Here is a 21143-nt window from a genome sequence, read left to right on the forward strand (position 1 = left end):
TTGCAGTGTGACATTTCTCTTCTGCGCTCCCAAGTATCACCTCTTTGTACCTGAAATTTTCCACTTTGCTTTTCTGACGAGCCAGGGTGGGCTTTCTGAAGCTACAGGACCGCTGTGCATCCCCGCTGCTGTTGAAGCGATGGGGTCTGTTCCAGCTTTAACGTAGCTGGTACTTCTGCAGCGTGTTAATCACTGGCACCAGAGAAGCATGTTAAAACAATGAAGCCTTTGCAGTCTGCCTGCATTTTTCCAACTCCTCCTTTGCCTTCATTGCTCAACTCTCTTTACTTTGGCTCTGGTGAGGTCACCTCACTGCTTTGCCAGTAAACTTTCCCCCAGGGCAGCTAAATTTCTAACTTGGAGGAAAAATAAGGGGTTGAAGCCTGGGAAAACCATGAAGCATTTGACCAGTAACTGTAGCGAGAGCCTGGCCTTAGGGACAGATCATACAAATAGCAGCATAGACACATTTCCCACCTCCCCGGTGTCCTTTCAGAAATACCTGAAAGATGTAGGTAAGATAGCATGAATGCCAGTACATTCACCTGCTGCTCGTCTTTTATTCCCGTTGTGGGGCAAGACAGATTTAGCTACAGAAAACAAAAACCAGTAGAGGGAGAGGAGCGTAGCTGTATGGCTAGAAGGGATATTTATCAGCAGGAGAGCTGGATCTTTTGCTGGAATGAACATATGTCTCTCCTCCCTCAGCAACGCCTGCCATCCCCTGGGAGATACTGCTTTCTTCCCTGCCAGTAGGCCTGTCCCCAGCATCGCCTTCCCTTGAGCCTTTGGCAGGAAGAATGAGCCATTGCTGTCAGCCCACAGCCAGAACCTGCTCTATCCCATGAGCTAATTGTGGCTCTGCCCTTGACACTCCTTGGGGCACAAGGCGAGGCTGTCTCTGAATATCATTTTTCCCCCCACACCCAGCTTTAAAATGGGGAGGAGGTGCCTTTCGCCGCTTCCCCCATAGGAGTTCATGAGACCTGCTGCCTGCAGGCTCCCGCTTGTCCTACGCACACGGAGCCCGTTGGGCATCTGACCATCTGCGTGAGCAAATGCCGAGTTTGTTTGCTCCCTGCGAGCTGCTGGGGCAGGGCTGTGCCTGGGTGTGCCGCCTGCTGAAAAGCCAACCCTGGCTGCGTGTTTGCACAAAGCTCTGAACAGATGCGACGGGCCCTGCTTTGACAGGGGTATTTTTAAATCCACTCCAAACTCTCGTCAAGCCAGCTGTTCCGCAAGCGAGCTGAAGGGCATTGCCAAAGCCGTGCGTTAGTGGAGGTAACGCACCCGGCAATTTGGAAATAAAGGTCCTCTATTCGTAAGAGTTGAACAAGGCACTTTCATGGCCCCCAAAGACATTCTCCTGTCTTCTGTGTGTCCTCAGAAGAAATACTCCATTCATTAGCAGACCTGGTAGCTCCCCCCAGGAGAGCTGTGTTGGAGAGTTGGGTGGGTTTTGTTTCTTTAACTACAAGAAGCTGGGCTATGGTGCCATGATAGAGCTGGTGCCTGTTGTGAAAGGACTTTGTTTGTAACTGTCACCTTGGTGGTCAGTTGTTTGTTCTGCCCAACTGCTTGTGAAAAACCTCAAGATGCTGGAGGTGCCTGCTGGAACAGCGTGACAGTTAAAAGAAGTAGGTTAGGTGTTTAGCCATAGGTCAATGAGACTTCATCCCCAACTCCACACATGGAGCAAAAATCCGAAAAAAAGTCCATGCTTCCCCATAGGCCCTACGGGCAGCACCAGCCAGGAGCAAAACAGGCACATGAAGGGAGGGAGGAGGTTGAGGTGGCACAGGACACACACAGGGCTGTACCTCATGTGCTGCACTGCAGCAGGTATCTGAAGTCTCAGAGATGGCCAGAGCAGAGCGATGCTGTCCTGGGGATAAGGCTCAATAGCAACGCCAGTTACCAGTGCCATACCATGATGAAAACCAGTCGTGGGGCTCTTGTAGCAAAGGCACATGACAGTGTTCATGTGATGCAAGGCAGACCGCTGTCCCACAGGATGTGCTGGGACACCCCTGGTCCCCATCCCCAGTACATCAGTCAATACTAAGCCAGATAGCTAAGCCAGATAGCAACCTGATGTAGTGGAGGGTTTCCTTGCCCATGGCAGGGGGGTTGGAACTAAATGATCTTTGAGGTCACTTCCAACCCAAACCATTCTATGATTCTATGATTCTACAGATGTTGCTGTTGGGGAGGTTGCTCCCCATGTGCCATCATGCTCCCCATGGTGGCACAGCTATGGCCAGGGCTGAGCTGGCGCTGCACCCCGGGCACAGGCTTTCCCTGTGCTACCACTAACCGTGACACAGCCTGAGGTGGGAAAAGTTATTTTTACTGTGGCTTTGCAAAGCCACTCGCAACCAATGCCACAGGAAAGGGGTTTTGCGGTTTGATTGTTTTTCCTTCTTTCGCGTTCCTGGAAAGAGGGTCCCGCGCGAGGCAGGCCAATGAGTCCAGAGGCCTGGGCTGCCCTGTCTTTCCCTGCGGCTCTCCGCGTAGCCGGGACAAGTCAGCCCTGTGAGACGCATGGTGTACGGCTGAGCCGCACAGCCAGAACTCCATAGCTCACCGGGTTGGTCAGTCGGTGGGAGAGGAGTCCTGGATTTGCTCTGAACAGGTAGAAAGACTGGCTGAACTCTGTTGCAGGGCTGGCTGGAAGCGGGGAGCACATCAGTTGCTGAGACTGGGCCTGCATTTACGCCAAAAACTGATACAAACCAGCAGATCCAGGACTTGAGCTCCGGCACTGAAGGCCCTTAGTAGCCCGCATTGGTCACTGGGCATCTCCTCCTGAGACCCCAGGAGTGCTGCAGATCAGCAGGATTTCTGCCAGCTCTCTGCGCTGATAGGAAAGCAACTGGCCACTTCAGGTTCATCAGCATTAAGAGCTATGACACAGGCTTTCAGATCACTGATTGGCACTAAATGCAACGAATCCTTATGGTCTACACAGTCCTCAGCTGCTTCGTGCTGTTCAGCTGCAGGCAACATGTGCAAGTCCAGTGGGTGATGCTCAAGGCAAACGCAGCGTGAGCTCCACACAGGGAAAGCGCTAGGTGCCAAAATACAAGTCCAAAATCGTTGGAAGGCCATGGAAACCTGTATTTTTATCCCAGTGCTTAGTCAAGAAGGGGCAGAGCTGGGTACAATTCCCTTTCATGACATATAGACCAAACCCTGCATCCCCTCTGCCTTGTAACAGTCTTCACCACCAGGCATAAGACATTCTACAGGAAGGTGCTTCTAGCCAAAATGCTGGAGCGCTTCTACATCAGATAGAAAAATGAAGCATTTGTTGGACCAGAGAAAAAGCCTCTCTACTGACCAAACACCACTGCACCCTTTCGAAAGAGGCCTGGGTTCTCTGAGCTCTGCTCCAATTTCACAGACAAGAGCAAAGCATGCATTAGGGAACAAATGGGATCCAGATCTCCTCTCCCTCATGCGAGTGCTTTCATCATTAGATTACAAGGTCCAAGTCATTCTTTCCTTCTCATCTGATCGTGTCCTTGGAGCATGCAGATTAAGAGGCTCAAGCGGTCTTAACGCCCATGTTTCTTGAAGGCCAGAGTCCTGCATCCTCCCCCCAGGTTGACACCTGCTGGCATACATGCCATTACAGACAGGGGAGGCTGTTACCACTTCTCATCGGATTCCTCTTAGTAGCACAAGCTGCCCAAATCCCCAGGACAGAAGCTTCTGGTTCAAAGATTCCTGGCATTCAGCTGTATGAAATAAGGTTTTATGTGCAGGATCGTACATGGCATGTTGGCAGAGGTTCAACTGTGCAATCCAAACCCCCCTGAATGCTGGGTGGGGATTGAAATGGAAAGGCTGCAGCCCAAGTGTCCTCCAGCTTCTTTCTCTCTCCAGTCTACAGTCTTCTTCCCTGTCTTCACTCTGATTAACTGTGTCCTGCAATCACACAGCTCCCCAGCTACCAATTTCAGAGAAATTGTGAGTTCCTGGTGGGAGCAGTCGCTTAGGCAGAAGAACCACCTTGACTGAATGCACCAAAGGAAATTTGAAGTTCTACTGTTATTTCAAACTTGCATTAGAAAAGACCTCATTTTCATTTAATTAGGGATGTGTCCCCACGGGCTGTGAAATATTATTATGGTGCTTAATTTCATCTTTGCCATTTCTTTTCCTTTTTCTTCTTTCAAAGAGCTAAGTGAGTTGAACTTGAGGAAGACTCAATTACTTTGAGGTATGTTGGCAATATCTACTTCAGGACCTTGTATGACCAGCTTCTTTGGCTGCTAGAAGCTGCGAGGGGCCTGGCTCATGTAATTTTTACTGTAAGATCACTCATTTTCTTCCTCTTTTGCAGACACACACGCACTCACACCCCTGTTTCACAAGCCCTCCTTCCTGCTTACTCCTGCTGACACTGGAAAAGGCTGCCTTTGCAGGGATGAGGCCCATCATTGTTCCCGTTGGCTTGCCCCATCTCTGCCTACACAAACACCGGGGTGTGGATGTAACCTTGCTTCTCCTATTACAGCCAGGTTTTGATGTCTTCAACTGCTCTTCCATGTCCAGACCATGCAGACAAGAGCGGCTCACAGCGCTGACCACCCTCACAGGTGCACTGGGCACCTCTGCATGGGCTACACTTCCATCGTCAAGGGCAAGCATTCCTCAGCATTACACCGTTAGACACTATGTCCGAGCGCAGGCTGGAAGCCTGATGTTCTCATGTGACTCCAGAGGCTGAGGCAATGGACACGTGTCTCTGTGCTAATCCAGCCCTGGAGACAGCCCCACCCCAGGAGCTCAGAGCACAGGCAGGCACTCTTTCCTCTCTGACTTCAAATCTCAGAGGATCAGACTGAAATGATGTGGGGACTGTTATTCTGGAGATGGTCCTTCCTTGACTCACAAGCTGCCACCAATCATGAGCACTGCCAGCGGGGCTGGGGGTGAAGATCACAGTCAGGCTAAGCAGGACTGTGGCCTGGCTTGCCAGGCCCCCTGCCAGCCAGGGCTGCAGATGGGATGCTTGCAGAGCTCGTTAGCTCTGAAGAAGGTGCTCATCTCTCTCTCTCTCTCTCCATCTGCTGAAACTGGCTGGCAAAGGAGAGAAAGAATTTAGCACTGCGCAGAGTCTGGCTATCCGGAAAGGCTAGAGGGAAAAAAACAGAGGTAGAAATACAGGGTGATCAGTAATCATGCCTTTAATAGCTTGTAAATATTTTTTTATTTAATTCCAGGCAACTAAGATGTACATTTTTTGTGTGTATCTGACATCTGAAAACACCATAAGTCCACATTCTGCTCCGTTTCATCCCTTTTCTAAAGCACATAAATTAAAGTATCAGTCACTCCAATGTACAACAGTTTTATGAAAGAAAAAGTCTGTTTCTGTTTTTACAATTCAGTATCACCTTTTTATCTGAAGCATTAGCTCTAGCTTTACCTAAATAACTGTCTTTCTTACAGCAAATAGGAAAATTCAGTCTGTCCAGAAAAATTCAAGAAATTTCCACTCCCTGCTCTCAAACTCCACTTCCTAATAAAGCATCAGAGTAACATTTTCATTTCCCACTAGAAAATAAAGACCCTCAAAACTCTTCAAACACACCTGGGAAACACTGTTTGGACCACAGAGCTTATTAAACTTAAAACATGAACAGTGCAACAATTTCCCCTTCTACCACTTCAACCCAGAACCTGAATTCACGTCAGGATGAAGAAGGATGGAAAAACAAGTAGCCTTTGGCTCCTGGGGCTGCTCAATGGCCTCTCATGCCTGATTTAGGTATCCAATAAACACTCTCGGCTTCGAGAGTGCCTGCAGCTCCCAAATGACTCAGGGACCCCAGGCCTCTTAGTGGTTCAGGCTGAGGCCATTTCAGCAGCCCCTTGCTGAACTCAGCTCAGGCCCTGCTCGCACAGCCAGGACTTGAATCCGGATGGGAATTGAATTCCAGATGGAATCTGAGGACCCTCCTCTCACACTGGTGCTGGAGCTCAGCGCTTGGCACGAATCAGCCACGTAGCTCTGGCCACCACCCAATATCATTCCCACTGAAACTCAGAACAGGCTTCTTGCTGATTTTAGTAGGTGCAGGATGACTTTATTGGCAATACACCATGGGCCTTGGTGGAGGTTGGTTGCTCTTGCCTTCTTCCCATGGCGGGTGTACATGGGCACCGCGTACCTGGGGCTGCTCCTCATCAGTCGGCTTGGGAGCTAGTGGGAATAGCCTGTGCTCTAGCACAAGGTAGACGATGTACAGGAAAATGGGAGGCAGGCAGAAACAGCTCATCTGGCTGATGTCTTCATCCGTTCCCTACTACTGAATAGAAAACCTCTGATCTAGGGGAAAAGGAAACTTAAAGATGAAAGAACACAAAAATAAAGCAAAAATGTGACCTTTACTGCTTTTTCATCTCACACTGTTTGACTAAAGAACCCGATCTAGAAGTGCAGCTAACTCCAGAGACGAACGTACTCTTTCACAGTCTTGTGTGTGTGTGCAGCACTAAACACAGTCGCAACTACAGGTGCAAAGGAACAACATTACAGTCCTCAGAAGACCTACTCTGTGCATTCACCAACAGCTCAAGTTTGCTGATACAGTTAAGCAAAGAGGTTCATTCTTCTTGAGTGTGAATCTGTCAAACCAGCTTCTATTACAGAGAGATTCTAAACTCACATAAATAATTATAGTCTTGATTAAAAATAATATATTATTCTAGATTTTTGTTTATTTTAGTTTTCATGTAAAACCCCTCTACTCTTGACATCTAGGAACAAAGACAAAATAAAAACCAGGCACTTGCTGTGCCTTCTCAAGCACTATTGTGGTGTTTAAGGGACACAGAGGAACTTAACAAATGAGATTAATGCCTACAGTGGAAGACGAGAGGAGTTCTTCATGCTGTTGGCTTTTTCAAGTCTCGGATTTGCTTAATCAGGTAGTTCTTCTCATCAGTGAATTGTTCGTCATCCGTCCTCTCTTTCTGGAAATTGCTCAGAAACTCGATTAGCTTGGGTTGGTTTTTCAACAGGATCTCCACAATAGGCTGTGTTTTGTTTGGACTGGCCACAAAAACCTAACATGCAAACAAAACCAGGCACAGCAAGACACAGAGAGAGAGAGAGAGAGAGAGAGGAACATCAGTCACAACATCGCCGTAAGTTATTTTCTAGCCAGCCAGCCAGCCAGAGGCTGGGCAGGCAGATACTCTGCCGCTACACCCCTTGTCCCAAGGCGCAGAGAGAGGAGTTAAAAACATGTTGGTTCAACAGCGAACTGAAGCAAAGCTGTGCCTGCGGGTGGTATCGCTTCCCTTTAATTTTGCTCTTTGTTGGTAAAGTGTTTGATTGTAAACCCAGCTGTCGAGAGCGGGCTATCAAGTCTCGGCCTCTTCCACATGCAAGACTTAAATACACAGAAATTAATTATCAGGAGAATGGAAAAGCTTTGTGTCAGTATTGATATCATTTCCATACTAAACCAGGCCTAAAATTAGACTTGCCAGCTTTGTTTTGGTTTGGAAAAATATGTCAGAGGCTCCACTTCCCTCTGCCTAATCCATTCATGAGAGCGTGGAAATTTCCAGCCACGGGAGCAGAAGTGCCGTGGTGTGCCTGGTGTCTTCGCAGCCCTCGCCGAGCAGAGGAGGGTGGCAATTGCAGGGAGGTGATACTCACCTGGCACAGCCAGCCCAGCGCTGTGGGCTTACTGGTCTTCTCAAATAGTAGTTTTTAAGAATAAAACTAGCTGTGCTCTGATTTTTCTTCCTACAAAGCCTAAAGCCACAGAGTTTTCCAGCTCTGAACATGACCCCTGCGCCATGACACTGTTTCTTTAACATTTTCTCTGCCTTACGCGCTGGCTGACGACAGGAAACTTCAGGCCAGTTGTAAAGGCCAGCGGTGACAAGCTCTTCCCAGGGACCTCGGGATGCCACGGAGATGTGGGCTCTGCAGACATCAGTCACGGGGGGCAGACGGGGCGGGGGGCCAGTGGTGGGAGCACACCCCGGCAGGAGCTCCGACATCTGGCTTGCACTGAGGTTACCATGGCTGGTCAACAAAACACTGCCCGAGCGCTTGTGCGACCACGTAAATAACTCAAGTTATTCTCTCCCTGATGAGAAGAAATTAAGGATGGACAGGACTGGAAAACGTCCAGTTTCCCTACAAGCCTGTTTGAACCAGAATGAAAACAAACATCTGCTGACAGTACAGAACGGCACGTTGTCCAGCTGAGCGCAGGCGGCACCACCACGCGCCTAGCCCCGGAGCTGCTGGCTCCAGACCTGGGGCTCTTCTGCAGGTTCATTTATCTCTGCTGAGATTGTGCCCACATGAAAACCTGGGCCATGTCCAGCTGCGCAGGGAGCTGCCATGTTACGTGATGAGGGACACGCACGCACTGTCCCGGGGGGGGCTGCATTACAGCCCATTGCCCCCAGGAACAACGCTTGGTAAAGCCTGGGAGAGGATTCAGACTGGACCCACCGCTAGGCTACGAACTCCCCAGTTAGGGGGGTTTATAAGAGTGGTGTGGAAAATGCCACATGTGGGCTATGTGTGGAAGGAATGGGGCTTGGCGCACATCAACAGTGCCATGCTAAGTGCTTCTGCCCAGACAAGGAGGTAAGACTATTTTTTTATTCCATAAAGGTGAAGGAAAGCATGTAATCTTAAAGCCTGACATCCTGATACTGTAAGAGCCCTAATCCCTGCCTATGCTTTTGTCTCCTCTGGATCCCTCCTCCTCAGGTGGCTCCTAGGAGTCCCTGCTTCAAGGTACTTTTCCCTCTGGGGAAAGAGCTGCAGCCTCTGCCGTGCTGGATGAATGCTTCCAGGACTCAAGTCTTTTACAAAGTTTTCCTTCATCTAGTGGCCAGGCCGCGGTCCCTGTGACAATAAAACATCTACAGTTATTCATGCCTTCTTTGCATATGCCTCCATGTCACCTTTCTTGGAATATCTTGAGCTGTAATCTTAAAAGAACTTCTTTTTATGTCCACTTGCCACCTAAAACTTCCCACGAGTAGCACCAACAGCCCCAATTCCCAAGGATCATAAAATCACAGAATCATAGAATGGTTTGGGTTGGAAGGGACCTTAAAGATCATCTAGTTCCCACCCCCCTGCCATGGGCAGGGACACCTTCTCCCAGATCAGGTTGCTCAAAGCCTCATCCAACCTGGCCTTGAACATTTCCAGGGATTGGATTCATTCAGAGCAGACACCCTAAAATAACAGCTGTCCTGCAGGATGCTCCAAGCACCCAAAGTACAACATCTTACCAGGGACACATCTATCAGTGGGTCGGTTCACAGCTCTCTTAATGGACTGCCGATAGCTGAGTGTTCTGTCACTGTCTGCGACATTTGAAAGCAATATACCTTTCTTTGCAAATAACTTTGCTGCTATTGATGCATCAGTTCCCCATACAAGAAATAAAGGCTTTGGGAATGTAAATCACTACTGAATGTACTTCATCGCTTTCCAGTCTGTGCTTTATCTAGGGAAAACGAATCCTGAAATCTCGTGGGTACGACTGTTTGGCTCTGGCTGAGATTGTGGCAGTTCCTGCTCTCAGTTCCAGTAGTCCCACAATACAGGTCCCCACATGCTGACCTACAGCAGGTCACCACGCTGACGGAGGCTGGATACTTCCAGGATTTGGACTGTGATAAATCCCAGGTTGTCTGGACAAACCTCCTTTGAGAAAAGCAGTATGTAATCCTACAGGCGGGGATAAGGAAAGTAACCGTTACAGGTCTTCATTGGAAGTTTTCAATATTGGAGTTCAGTTCCCCCTTTGTAACCAGGAGAACAAACCGAGCAAGCACACTGACAGGAGCCATATTTTCAGAAATAATCTGATTATGGCCCGACCTTGAAGTGCCGAACATCTTCCTTCAATGAATATTACGCCTCCTTACAAAGATAACTGAAGGCTGACTCTCTAAACGAAGGCATCTAAATAATTTTTCTTGTAAAAGCCATCTGGTATGCAAACAGAACCAGAAGGTTTTAGTGGTAAACCTAGTAAATACCAGCATTTTATATTGGTCTTACAACTAGTATTACCATAGCAAATAATCAAAGAACTTAGTTTAATAGAAGACATCACATCCTGTTTATCTTCCTGCTGGATTATTTATAGATTTATAATCTTCCTCTTGCAAAACTGTCAAACTGAACATTCAAACAAAGATCATCTTGACTGCCAGCCTTGCTCAGTGTCAACAGGGACTCGTAAAGAGAGTATGTTAAAGGACAGAAAATTCCTGAAATGTTATTCAATACTTCAGCTAAGCAAACAGAATCAATTCTGCCAGTATCAACTAATCAGCTTCACAAAGCCCAGGATTAGGACCACCATGAGACTTTACTTTTAAAAGAGCCCCCCACATGCAGAACTCCATACTGTCACAGAGGAGGAGACAAGTCCCTGAAACAGAAATCATTATTAACGCTATCTGGAACGTTTCTACTAAAATGAAGTATAACTGAAGCTAAAACACTTCACAGAGTACTTTGTTTCACCTGTGGTTTTATTATGAAAGGTTGTGTGTTCTAGAGCACTTAATTTAGATATGTGAGAGGGACAGAGACCAAACTAAAGAGAGTACTCGTATTAAAATTCCTAAATACTTTTTTTCCTTACTAAAAATAGCCTTTTCTGCACAGTTCCATTTGAGAAAATTTGCAAAAGACTGGAATGAAAATCAACTCTGAAGCTTCAAAAGTTGTCTAAAGTGGAACTGTTGCCCTCTTCTCCATTAAAAGTCACACAGTGCATTTCTTCAAACAAATACCCAAATCACTTGATTGGAGAATCTGACCTTGTTTCCTTACCGTTAATAACCAGGCATCACCACCCTCTGGGACTACGGAGAGCAAAAGTGATTACAGAGGTTGGATACCCTGGATTTGGTGTTTTAAGACTTACTCTGGGGTCATGCACCATCTTACTGTGTCAGGAAACTGCACACAGAAGTGCTTTACGGTTCACGTTGCTTATAGTGCAGTGCTTCACACAACACTTCTTGCCCTATAAACTCTCCAGCTAAGAAACAGAGAGGACACGTCCCCACAGACATGGTTTCAGCTTTGTACTGAAAGGAAACTGTCAGTGCTGTCAAATTATGTGAGACCATTTGCAGAGCAAGCTGCAGGAGGTAGCTTTGTAATGTGCATGAAAGAGAATGGAAAAATGAAACTAAGGTCACAAAACACAGTGTACCCATTCTATTTTTAGATTTAAAGAGTGGAATATGTCTTGCTAAATGTCTGGTTAAGAATAAAAACGTTGCATAATCCCAATTCACCACTACAGGGAGTTTTCCTCAAAATAATCTAATCTTTTATGCGAAAGCCAAGAGAGCTTGTTATTAGCCTTTATTTGTAAAAGCATAAGGTCAAAGGAGTACCTACACCATGCTCACATATCTTTGAAAGCTTGGCTTTCCCCCACAGGCAAACTCAGAAGCAGCCTCCATTAATAACTCTCACAAATCCATCACAGGAGCTGGAGAGCCCTTCCCAACATTTGGCCTCAAAGCATACACGCTCAAGACTGGGACATCTCCACTGAAATCAATGCAGAGGAGAACCAGTGACTCTTGAAGCCTACAACTCTAAGCAACCCCATTAGATTATTTATGGAGGAGGAGGCCTTTAGGATGGTGCCGCAAGGCAGAAGCTCCATTTCACTCAGGTGGAAAAAAGAGAAGGAGCGGGAGCTAGGAGGAAGATCAAGCATCTCTTCAATGGAGAATGGAAGGAAGCACTGCAAGTGGGCGCTCTGTTTTGTCTTCAGTTTCCCACCCAAAGCATCCTGGATGAGTGAAATGTTCTCAGAGCTTGAAGAGGTACTGGCATTTTCAGCCATGAAATGTTCCTGCAAAATATTTTTGCCCTAGAGGTGCTTATCATTGTCATCTCTCTCTTACAGTTTTGAATCTTCAGTAATTAGAAACTGCCTCAGGGAGGTGAGAGTCATATGCCTTTTCTGGGGTCAGCTGGGGCATGGGAGTGTTGGAATCTGGATGCTGACAAAACAAGCGCTTTTTCATTTCAACTGTGTCTAACTGGTGAAACATCTAAATCAGGTAATTTAAACCCAAATCTTTTGGCAGCTCAGACAGAGCAGCAAGTATCCACTTCTCTGCAGACCTTTGATTTCAAATCACTGTGGTTAGTCTACTGTAATTTCAGCCAGGACTGCACAGGTATTTTGCAAGTACAATTTAAAAATGCAGGCACAGTTTAAAATTTATGAGATTAAAAGCTGAGGACAAGATCCCTCTCCCAGCTACATTAGCATGGAACTATTACAGCTGACAAGAGAACGGGGCTGAGGGACAGTAACCCAGAGAGAAGAGGCAAGGATACTGCAGAACAGGGCACAACCAGCCAGTAGTGTTTTCCTCTATTCTTTTAAATATTTCAGGATCCCATTTAGTAGTTCTCAAGAAGTTAGAATTCAATTTAAGAGGAAAACTCTCTTCTCTGACCAGCTCTACAAAGCTAATTCACAATGCAATTTTCTATAACATACCCTGTAACTACCCTGCCCACCAAGGAGGAGCAGAGTGCTTCTGCATCCGTCTAGCCCAAATCCTCAGTGAGGACCTAAAAGGGGAGCTCTGCTGCACATCTAGAGTTACTCTAGTGTGCTGCTGGTGGTTATAAATGAGCAATTTCCAGCTGAGTCTGCAACATCCTGACAACAAGAATTACGTATGTGAGATAGCACGAGGCACGCCATGGCACCGCTTAAATGCTGCTGGCGGGTACCGCTGGAAAAAGCCAACAACATCCCATGGAGGTTATGACCTGAGGACAGAGTTTGGCCTTTCGAACTGAAGAGACACAACATTACCACTGAGCACTGTTGGTTTTGCTGGGCACCCCAAGGCCTCAGCATCATGTCCGTGTGGTAGCAAATTGTAAGTGGTCGAGCAAGGCTGAGCCTGCAATATCTCCACTCCGACTGGAAATGGGACGCAACATACTGGGAAAGGAAAGGAAGGGAGGAATGGGAAGGCAGAACGGGAGAAACAGCAATGCGTGACATGGTGCACGCTGGAATCCTTTCAAGTTATTCCAAATGCTTTCAAATGCCTCTTAAAATAAGCAAAATCAGCTGTTCCCAAGGCCTGGGCCATGCCTATCATTAATTTAGGAACGGCAACTCATGTGTTTCATACATAAAAATCTGGCATTTATTCACAGAGTGACTAAGAGAACCCAATCCTCTGATCCCTTCCCTCCACAGGCATCTCAAAGGCTGCAAGTGAGCCTGACGGCTCGCTTATCTTGGAGCGACATACCTCCTGATAAGGAGACGGAGTAGAAGTTACAGTGGTTCGGCTGACTATGAAGTTAGCAAGGGAACAGCTTACCAAGCTGCTTATTTTAGGACAGAATTTTTTTTTTTTAATCCTCCTTGAATTCTTTTTTCTTTAATGAAAAGCTTTTTGGAGAAGCTGCACATCCTTTAAGCCTCCACACTGAAGATGTGAAAGGTTTTTTCCAAATCAGAAATGGCAGAAGTACAAAACTCAACAAGTCACTCTGAATTTGTGGAGGGTGATGTAACCTTTTTCCAACAGCATGCTTTTTGTTGTGATCTGATATCTTAGGAAAGGATATCCTCACAGGCTCAATACCTCTCTTCTGAAAATAATGAACAACTCTATTTACATAGTTTGAAATTAAGGTGTTCATTTCAAATTAAAGGTACTTTTGCGTAATAACAGTCCAACTCACTCTCTGTCCCAGAGCAGAGGACTTTTTTGATGGGAAAATGGCAAACTTTTCACTTATTAACATTAATCATCATGAAAAAAGGGACACTGGTTGGGTCTGGTAATTGTTTAAGACTGCATTAATGATCACTGCAAAAGGACGGAAGGATTAAACTCATCTCAAGCTCAGATTTACCAAATCTTTTTAATACATTTTAAAGCAAATTGTGTTCACACTGATGCACAGCACCAGCATCATCTACTTTTAGCCTTAATGTAGAGTTTTAAGACTTTTTTTTTTTTAATCTTTACCCGGAATCACATGGTAAAATGACCTAAGAGTTGGGGGAAGGTACTCTGGATACTGCTTAGAAGCTGTGTGTTTTGTTACCTGTAGTATCCACCTCATCGCTACTTGACTGACTACCCTCAGCCCAAACCAAAATGACGCTGCTTTAGATCTCACCTGAAGGAAGGCAAACAGAAAGCAAAGGTTGAATGAGAGAAAGGTTTTCAACTGAGACTTTCTCAAACACTGGAAGTGACTGCAAACCCCAAGTTTTAGCCTTAATTTTCTGGGCTTTCTCTTGCCCACTTCGAAAGACACTTTTATGTGGAGAAGAGAAAGTCTGCCACTTCTACAGCTGATATTGGCTTACCTTGAACACGTGGAATGCTTCAAACTGGATGTTGGGGCTTTTATCTCGCAGCAAGTTCATCATCAGCTTCAGATTTTCTGGTTTGCTGATGTATTTTGTCATGATGGCAAAGTTGTGTCGGTCCAAAATCAATTCACCCAGCAGCTATCGACACAATTACAAAAATAATCATTTTTTTCAGTCCACCATGTTATTTTTGAATGCAAAGAAAGCAGCAACATATCTTAATGCTTGCCTAAGAGGTTTCAATGTCACTACATTTAAAAAAAAAAAGTAACTAGACGTGTTATCATGCAGTGAGTTACTTAATGCCTGGTAATGCCCATCTTCTAAATACTACAGAGAGGGATCCCACATATGGGGTGGGTGTAAGAGGAGCTGGTGTGAGCCGGCTAGGACAGGGGCAAATGTAGTGCAACTGTCCCACAAAGATACTTTAATTTCATTTGGATGTTACATTAACATGCCTATCTGGTCCCATCTGCAGGTCATGTCAGACTTGGTGCTGTAGCAGCAAGCAGCACCAGACAAATAATAGAAACTATCATGTTACTCTCAAGTTCATTTTAACCGATGTTCTGAATCAAAGTACAGATTTGAGGCCAGAGGGAAAATGATAGTGTTTGTTCCATAGAAACAGCCCAGCTTCACCAGAGATCCAGGAAAGAAAAGACACAGCAAGCTCTTGTGCATTGTAAGAAGAGCATCCCAAGCACTTATTTCTTTTTTGTTAGAAAGTGCAATGGCTGCTCCATTGCCATACATGTATCTTGATATTCTGCATAACATGGAGTTCACTTTCAGAAGGAAAGTGCTGAAAGACTTGACTTTACCTTCAAAGATTGTCTCTTTGTTACGTAATTCTCAGAATGAAGGAGCTTTTCATAATCCTCAAAGATCTAGAGTAACAAGAAAACACAAATGCATCTGATTCATGTCCATCCTTCCTCCTCCTGGTCCTTCCCACCCCAGAATAGCAGCAGAGGCCACAGCAGTGTCACCCTCTAATGCTTCACTGCAATGCCAGACCCAGCGTTCATGGACTTTTTTCTTGGCTGGTTATTGTTATCATGCAGTAAATTAATGCCCAGGAGCACTCCTCTTCCAAATACTGCAGAGAGGGATACCACATATGGACTGGATGTAACAGGAGCTGGTGTGAGCCAGCTAGGACAGAAGTTAAGCCAGTGCCTGTACTGCCTTCACTTACGAGAGGGTGAACCTGCTGTCAGGACACATGGGTCCACAGCACGTAACGTCCACTCACTCATAACGTGGTCATGACTTGCTTTGTGACTTAACGCAATAGCCCAAAAGGGTGACAGTGCATCCCATGCTAGTGTATGCCAAAAGCTCCTTTTGTGAGGTGCCACCTGTCTTCAGCACCCTCACTCGTTAAAGCAGTTTGCCCAACGAAGGTCACTAGGAGTCAAACGCGTGCTGGCTTTTGTGGGATATGGCCAAGGGAATCTTATGGTCAAGAAGACTGAGTGAGAGGGCTCCGATATGTTCAAACTATCTACCAAACAAGTGAAAAACCCTACACTGCTGTCCAAGAATCATCTGAAAAAATGCTCTCTTCCACAATTTATACTTAAAATTTTAAGTGTTAAATAAAGGTAGAACAGGAACTCTTCCAATGCCAGTGCTTCGGCACTAAGAGAAAAGATTAGCAGAGACACTAATTTTGCTCCAGTTAAGCTGCGTTTGTGACTCAGCAATAATAAGCCTGATCTTTATTTAACCTTCTTGGTAACTCTATAATGAAAGAAATAGTCTTTAGCCTTTTCACTTTGGCAATGAAATAAAGAACACCTCAGGTAACATGAGAACATAACCCCTAGTCTAATTCCATGATCCTTATCAGTCCAATTTTAGTTGATTCTAATGGAATTTTTCTGATCCACATTTGGTTCAAAACCAAGCCAAAAAATCAAAGTGAAAAATGGCAGGAAACCAAGGGACTAATTGCTGTAGAATGATAAGTGGAATACTCACACCTCAGCCCCCCTGTTAGGTACATGTAATTTCCAGCAATGCTAACATTTCTTCCAGAAATTCTTCTCCTCTGTCCCAGAGTATTATATATGACACCGGTATGGCCCTATCAGTGCTGGAATATCAAGAAACTCTTGCAAAATCTGCAGCTTTTTTCCCCATGATCTATTTACGTAGAAAGTTGACAGTTTCATTCACATATGCGGAGACACGATGCATGCAGAGAGGAATAAAACTTGCTTTTAAACTACGAGTCCTCCTGAAACCTTGGCACGTGTCCCCGTGTGTGTGCAGAGGGGGTACCTGCATTCCAAATGCCACGCGAGCGTTCTGCTTTGGCAAAAGCAATGTTTTGCAGTCCTACATGGATATTTTATGTGGAGCATGAAACCTTCCGTTATTGAAAGTGTACTTTTTCCAGCTAAACACAAACGGATTTTTAAAAAAAAATGTCCTATCATTTGCACTTACCGCGTCATAATTTTGTTCCAGAAATTCTGCTACCAACAATTTGTGTCGCGTTAACAGGTCCTGGGGAAGAACAGAGATAGGTCACCTGAGAGAGTGTGCTAGTTTGGTTGTCCCTTGATTCTCAAATGTATCTTAGCATTTTTTACCAGGTCATCTTTTAGAAGGCATTTGCAACATGATTTCTATGAACAAAAAGCATTTAAAAACAATACTGCATCGTGCGTTTATTAGGATTTTAAGGAGAATTCAGTGAATGCTCACAGAATCAACAGAAAACTATTCTAACACTCGCTCTTTATATTCCTTTTCCCTCCCACCTTTTCTTAAGGTCAAGGTGCACAGTACTTACAATAACCAACCGGGTGTGAGGGAAAGGAATAAAGTAAATTAACCCTTTATGGAGGGATCAGCTATGGTCCCAAAGCCGAAAGTGATCTACATGCTGCCCCACAGCTGGAAAATGACACTAAGTTTGATCAGCTGCTATTGCTTATGTCCAATGCATACAACAAGGCAGACTCAAATTCAACCACCATTTATTTATTTAAAGCCTAAAAGTTAGGCATCAATCTAAGCTTCTCATCCAGGCTCCCTCCACAGCTGCTCCATCCCCAGGAAGGAGTCTCAGGTAGGTGGGATGAATCTCTTCTGCAGCTCTTTTTCTGCCCAAGGTGGGCTTACTGGCACAAGCAGTAGCAGACCTTTTAGACAGCTGGATGGGATACCTCCCGTGCTAAAAGGCCAACTAACTCAAATTTAAATTGAAGCAACCTCTCCCACAGCTGGAGAATGCTGGTGCTCAGCGACAGAAATGCTAATGTTCAGCTCCAGAAGAATCATAGAATGGCATAGGCTGGAAGGGACCTTAGAGATCATCTAATCCAACCTCCCTGTCATGGGCAGGGACGCATCTCAACTAGACCAGGCTACTTGAGTCTCCGTCCAACCTGGCCTTGAACACCTCCAGGGAGGGGGCATCCACAACTCTGGGCAATTTATTCCAAAGTCTTACCACCCTCATACTGAAGAATTTCTTCCTAAGATCTAATCTAAATCTGTTCTTCTTCAACTTAAACCCATTTCCCCTTGTCCTATCAGTGGACACTCTTGTAAAAAGTCCCTCCCCAGCCTTCCTGTAAGTTCCCTTCAGGTATTGGAAGGCAGCTATTAGGTCCCCCCGAAGTCTTCTCTTTTCAAGGCTGAACAATCCCAGCTCCCGCAACCTGAACAATCCCAGCTCCCGCAACCTGTCCTCATAGCAGAGGTGCTCCAGCCCCTGGATCATCTTTGTGGCCCTCCTCTGAACATGCTCCAACAGATCTATGTCTCTCTTACGGTGGGGACACCAGAACTGGACACAGTATTCAAAGTGGGTCTCACAAGAGCAGAGTAGAGGGGGAGAATCACCTCTCGACCTGCTGACCACGCTTCTCTTGATACATCTCAGGATGCGGTTGGCCTTCTGGGCCGCATGAGCGCACTGCCGGCTCATGTTGAGCTTCTCATCTATAAACACCCCCAAATCCTTCTCTTCAGGGCTACTCTCAACCCACTCAGTGCCCAGTTTGTATTTGTGCCTAGGATTGGCCCGACCCAGGTGAAGGACCTTGCATTTTGACTTGTTGAAGCTCATGCAGTTTGCACTGGCCCAATTCTCAAGCCTATCAAGGTCCCTCTGTGTGGCATCTCTTCCCTCAAGTGAGTCCACGGCACCACACAACTTGGTGTCGTTGGCAAACTTACTGAGGGTGCGCTCAATGCCATCATCCATGTTGCTGACAAAGATGTTGAACAGCACTGGACCCAGAACAGACCCCTGAGGGACACCGCTTGACACTGGTCTCCATGTAGACATCGCACCATTGATCACAACTCTTTGAGTGCGACCATCCAGCTCTACTAGATGAATAGCTATGAAATAAACTGGCCAGTTTAAGGCATTTAATTTTAATTTTTATCTTATTGCCTCTTTTAAAACATAACATTGATCACAACAAATGCCTGATGAAGTCCATTCAAGTTGGTATTTATTTTTGTGAATCAGTTTCTGCTAGCTTTTTCATCATCTTTTCCTTGTTTTCCCTACCCAGTCACGGACTGAAGCTGATGAGGAGCTGAAGCAGATGCACAGACACATCCTCTACAGCACCACAAATAAAAGAAATCCTTTACACACTAATCCTTTAATTTATTTTTACCATCAATTATAAGAGGAAAGCAGAGTGCTATAAAATCCAGTACATGTTTTTAATACATTCCTTTATTTAGCAGGACTGCAATGAAAGCAGTTTAAAAGGCTGAGTGCAACAGAGGTGGTTCATGAGCTTTTATGCAGGGCACTCCGGAGGCAAGTACAACATTTTTCAATAGGGGGCACAAATGCAATATAATCCAAAATGAGTTTTTCATAGAAAATCACAAGAGAGCGTGGAGCAGCCGTATTCGATCAGCACTCTTTCCAACCACTGCTTGTACCTTCCACAGCCAGCTATATCTCTAAATACAAGCCGTTTTCCTTTGCATTTTTAACAACTGTTTCCTCTCTGCAGTGCACCTGGTTGAATTTAATTAAGCAGTACATCTCCAGATCATCAAAAATTCCAATACTTCCCTACTATAAATATCTCCAGACTTTAATGCACATTTAATTAAGCTCTCCTCTGCTGCACAGACTACCCAAGGCTTTCAGCTTTGAACCAGGCACCCTGGTGGCAGCACTACAACCCCAACAAGAGGGCAACAGAACCGAAAACATGAGTTCAGTAATCCAGCCAGTGAGCTATCATAGCACTTATTTTTACAGTATGAGAAGTGAGGTAGCTCCATATTTCACAATTTAATCCCTTCCACATTACTTGTTGCTGTTGCAGCTGTTCAGAGTAATAGACAAAAAGGAGATGAGATGAGCAGCTGGTTTATTTCCGGAACTTGACTTTTATAGATTTTCCCCAGGCATGTTAAAAGGTGGTTTCTGACCTATGAACTGCCCTCATACTCCTCTCTTTCCAGTGCACGTGAGGATGTAGAATCCTATTTTTAAATCTTGCTAAAAATACACTCGGTTCACAGGGGACAGAAGTAAGTTCCACAGCTGTAGATCCGCGAACGACATCAATCCCTCTTTTTTTGGGAGGGTTGCAGCAGTATGCGGTCCTTGCTGCAGCTTAACTGACCCTTGTCCCCATCCTGCCTCCTGGTTGGGGTGAAGACTGTCCATCACCAACAGCAGACTCTGCTGTCATGCTCCAAGCAGGACCTGGGGAAAAGATGCAAATCTCTTGTGTCAAGCTGGGAACAGAGTCCAGAAGCACTTTTTCTGAGCAGTGACAAATACTCTTCTGAGCATAGGGTAAAATGCCAGAGACAGAAGATTTAGATATCTCAGTTATGTTGCATTTTTATAGTCTTACACTGCACTTTTACTTGTCTGTGTTTCTGTGCTACTTCTATTTTCATAATGTTTGCCTAATGAACACCGCGACAGCACAACTTCAAATAATTGAAAGATGCTGCTATTGATTAACGAGTGTTTGAATTGGTAATCCTGCTCAAGTCATTACTGACGAATGCCACGTTATTTCCATTATGCAAATCTGAACTCCATTCAGTAGGTTAGTGAAAACCGAGGCTGGGTTTCAGTATGTGTTGAATAGCTGAGCTGAACTCTAGCATTCCTTACAGTTATTCCTAAGGTCTATCTAATCATGTTTCTAATTAGCTCTGAGAAGAGAGAATGAACAACTTGTTTCTATGGCAGCAAGGAACCCAACGATAGAAGAAAAAAGGAGTTACATCTATATTTAGAAGAGTCTTTACCTGAAAAAGAACTTTCCCTATGTTTCTTACATTATTTTTCAGAAATAAATTAATCTTCCCTGTACATAAAACTCACAGGCACCAAATTTTACTCAAAGACTATACTAGCATCTTGCAGGAAGGATGATGGTCACATACAAACTCCAGCAAATTTGGCAAGCTTCACTCAACTTCATTTTTAATACAACACAGACTCTGTACAGCCTATGCATGCTTTCACCTACTTAGCTTATAGCAGTATGGTCCTTACGCTGAACCATGGGTCACAAAAGTAAGCATGCAAATAAATTGTAAAATATGAGTGAGCACGGCATTAGTCTAAAATTGACTGCCAAACTCCAAATGGTCAGCAAAAATTAAAGGATTTTAAAAATGAATTTTAAATGATTCCTTCTATTTACTGGTTGTGGTTACGATGGGTAGTGGTTTTGTCTCCAGGGGAAGGTA

The 21143-nt window shown here is 45.3% G+C and overlaps 1 protein-coding gene across 3 annotated transcripts in view; it reads right to left on the reverse strand.

The window, feature by feature from the left end:
• Positions 1-6706: 6706 nt before the first annotated feature.
• Positions 6707-21143, reverse strand: part of CAB39L (calcium binding protein 39 like) — a 66960-nt gene continuing 52523 nt past the window's right edge. For 2 of the 3 annotated variants that reach the window (XM_086612109.1, XM_086612104.1), the window contains exons 6-9: positions 16881-16940; positions 15245-15310; positions 14412-14555; positions 6707-7083 (exon numbers count right to left, since the gene is read on the reverse strand). In XM_086612109.1, the coding sequence (XP_086468235.1) occupies positions 6904-7083; positions 14412-14555; positions 15245-15310; positions 16881-16940 (450 nt within the window). In that variant the 3' untranslated portion in view covers positions 6707-6903. The remainder of the gene's footprint in view (positions 7084-14411; positions 14556-15244; positions 15311-16880; positions 16941-21143) is intronic. The other variant, XM_086612120.1, reaches the window with a different exon arrangement.

This window comes from Tauraco erythrolophus, chromosome 1, assembly GCF_009769465.1.
Source record: "Tauraco erythrolophus isolate bTauEry1 chromosome 1, bTauEry1.pri, whole genome shotgun sequence".
NCBI lineage: Eukaryota > Metazoa > Chordata > Aves > Musophagiformes > Musophagidae > Tauraco > Tauraco erythrolophus.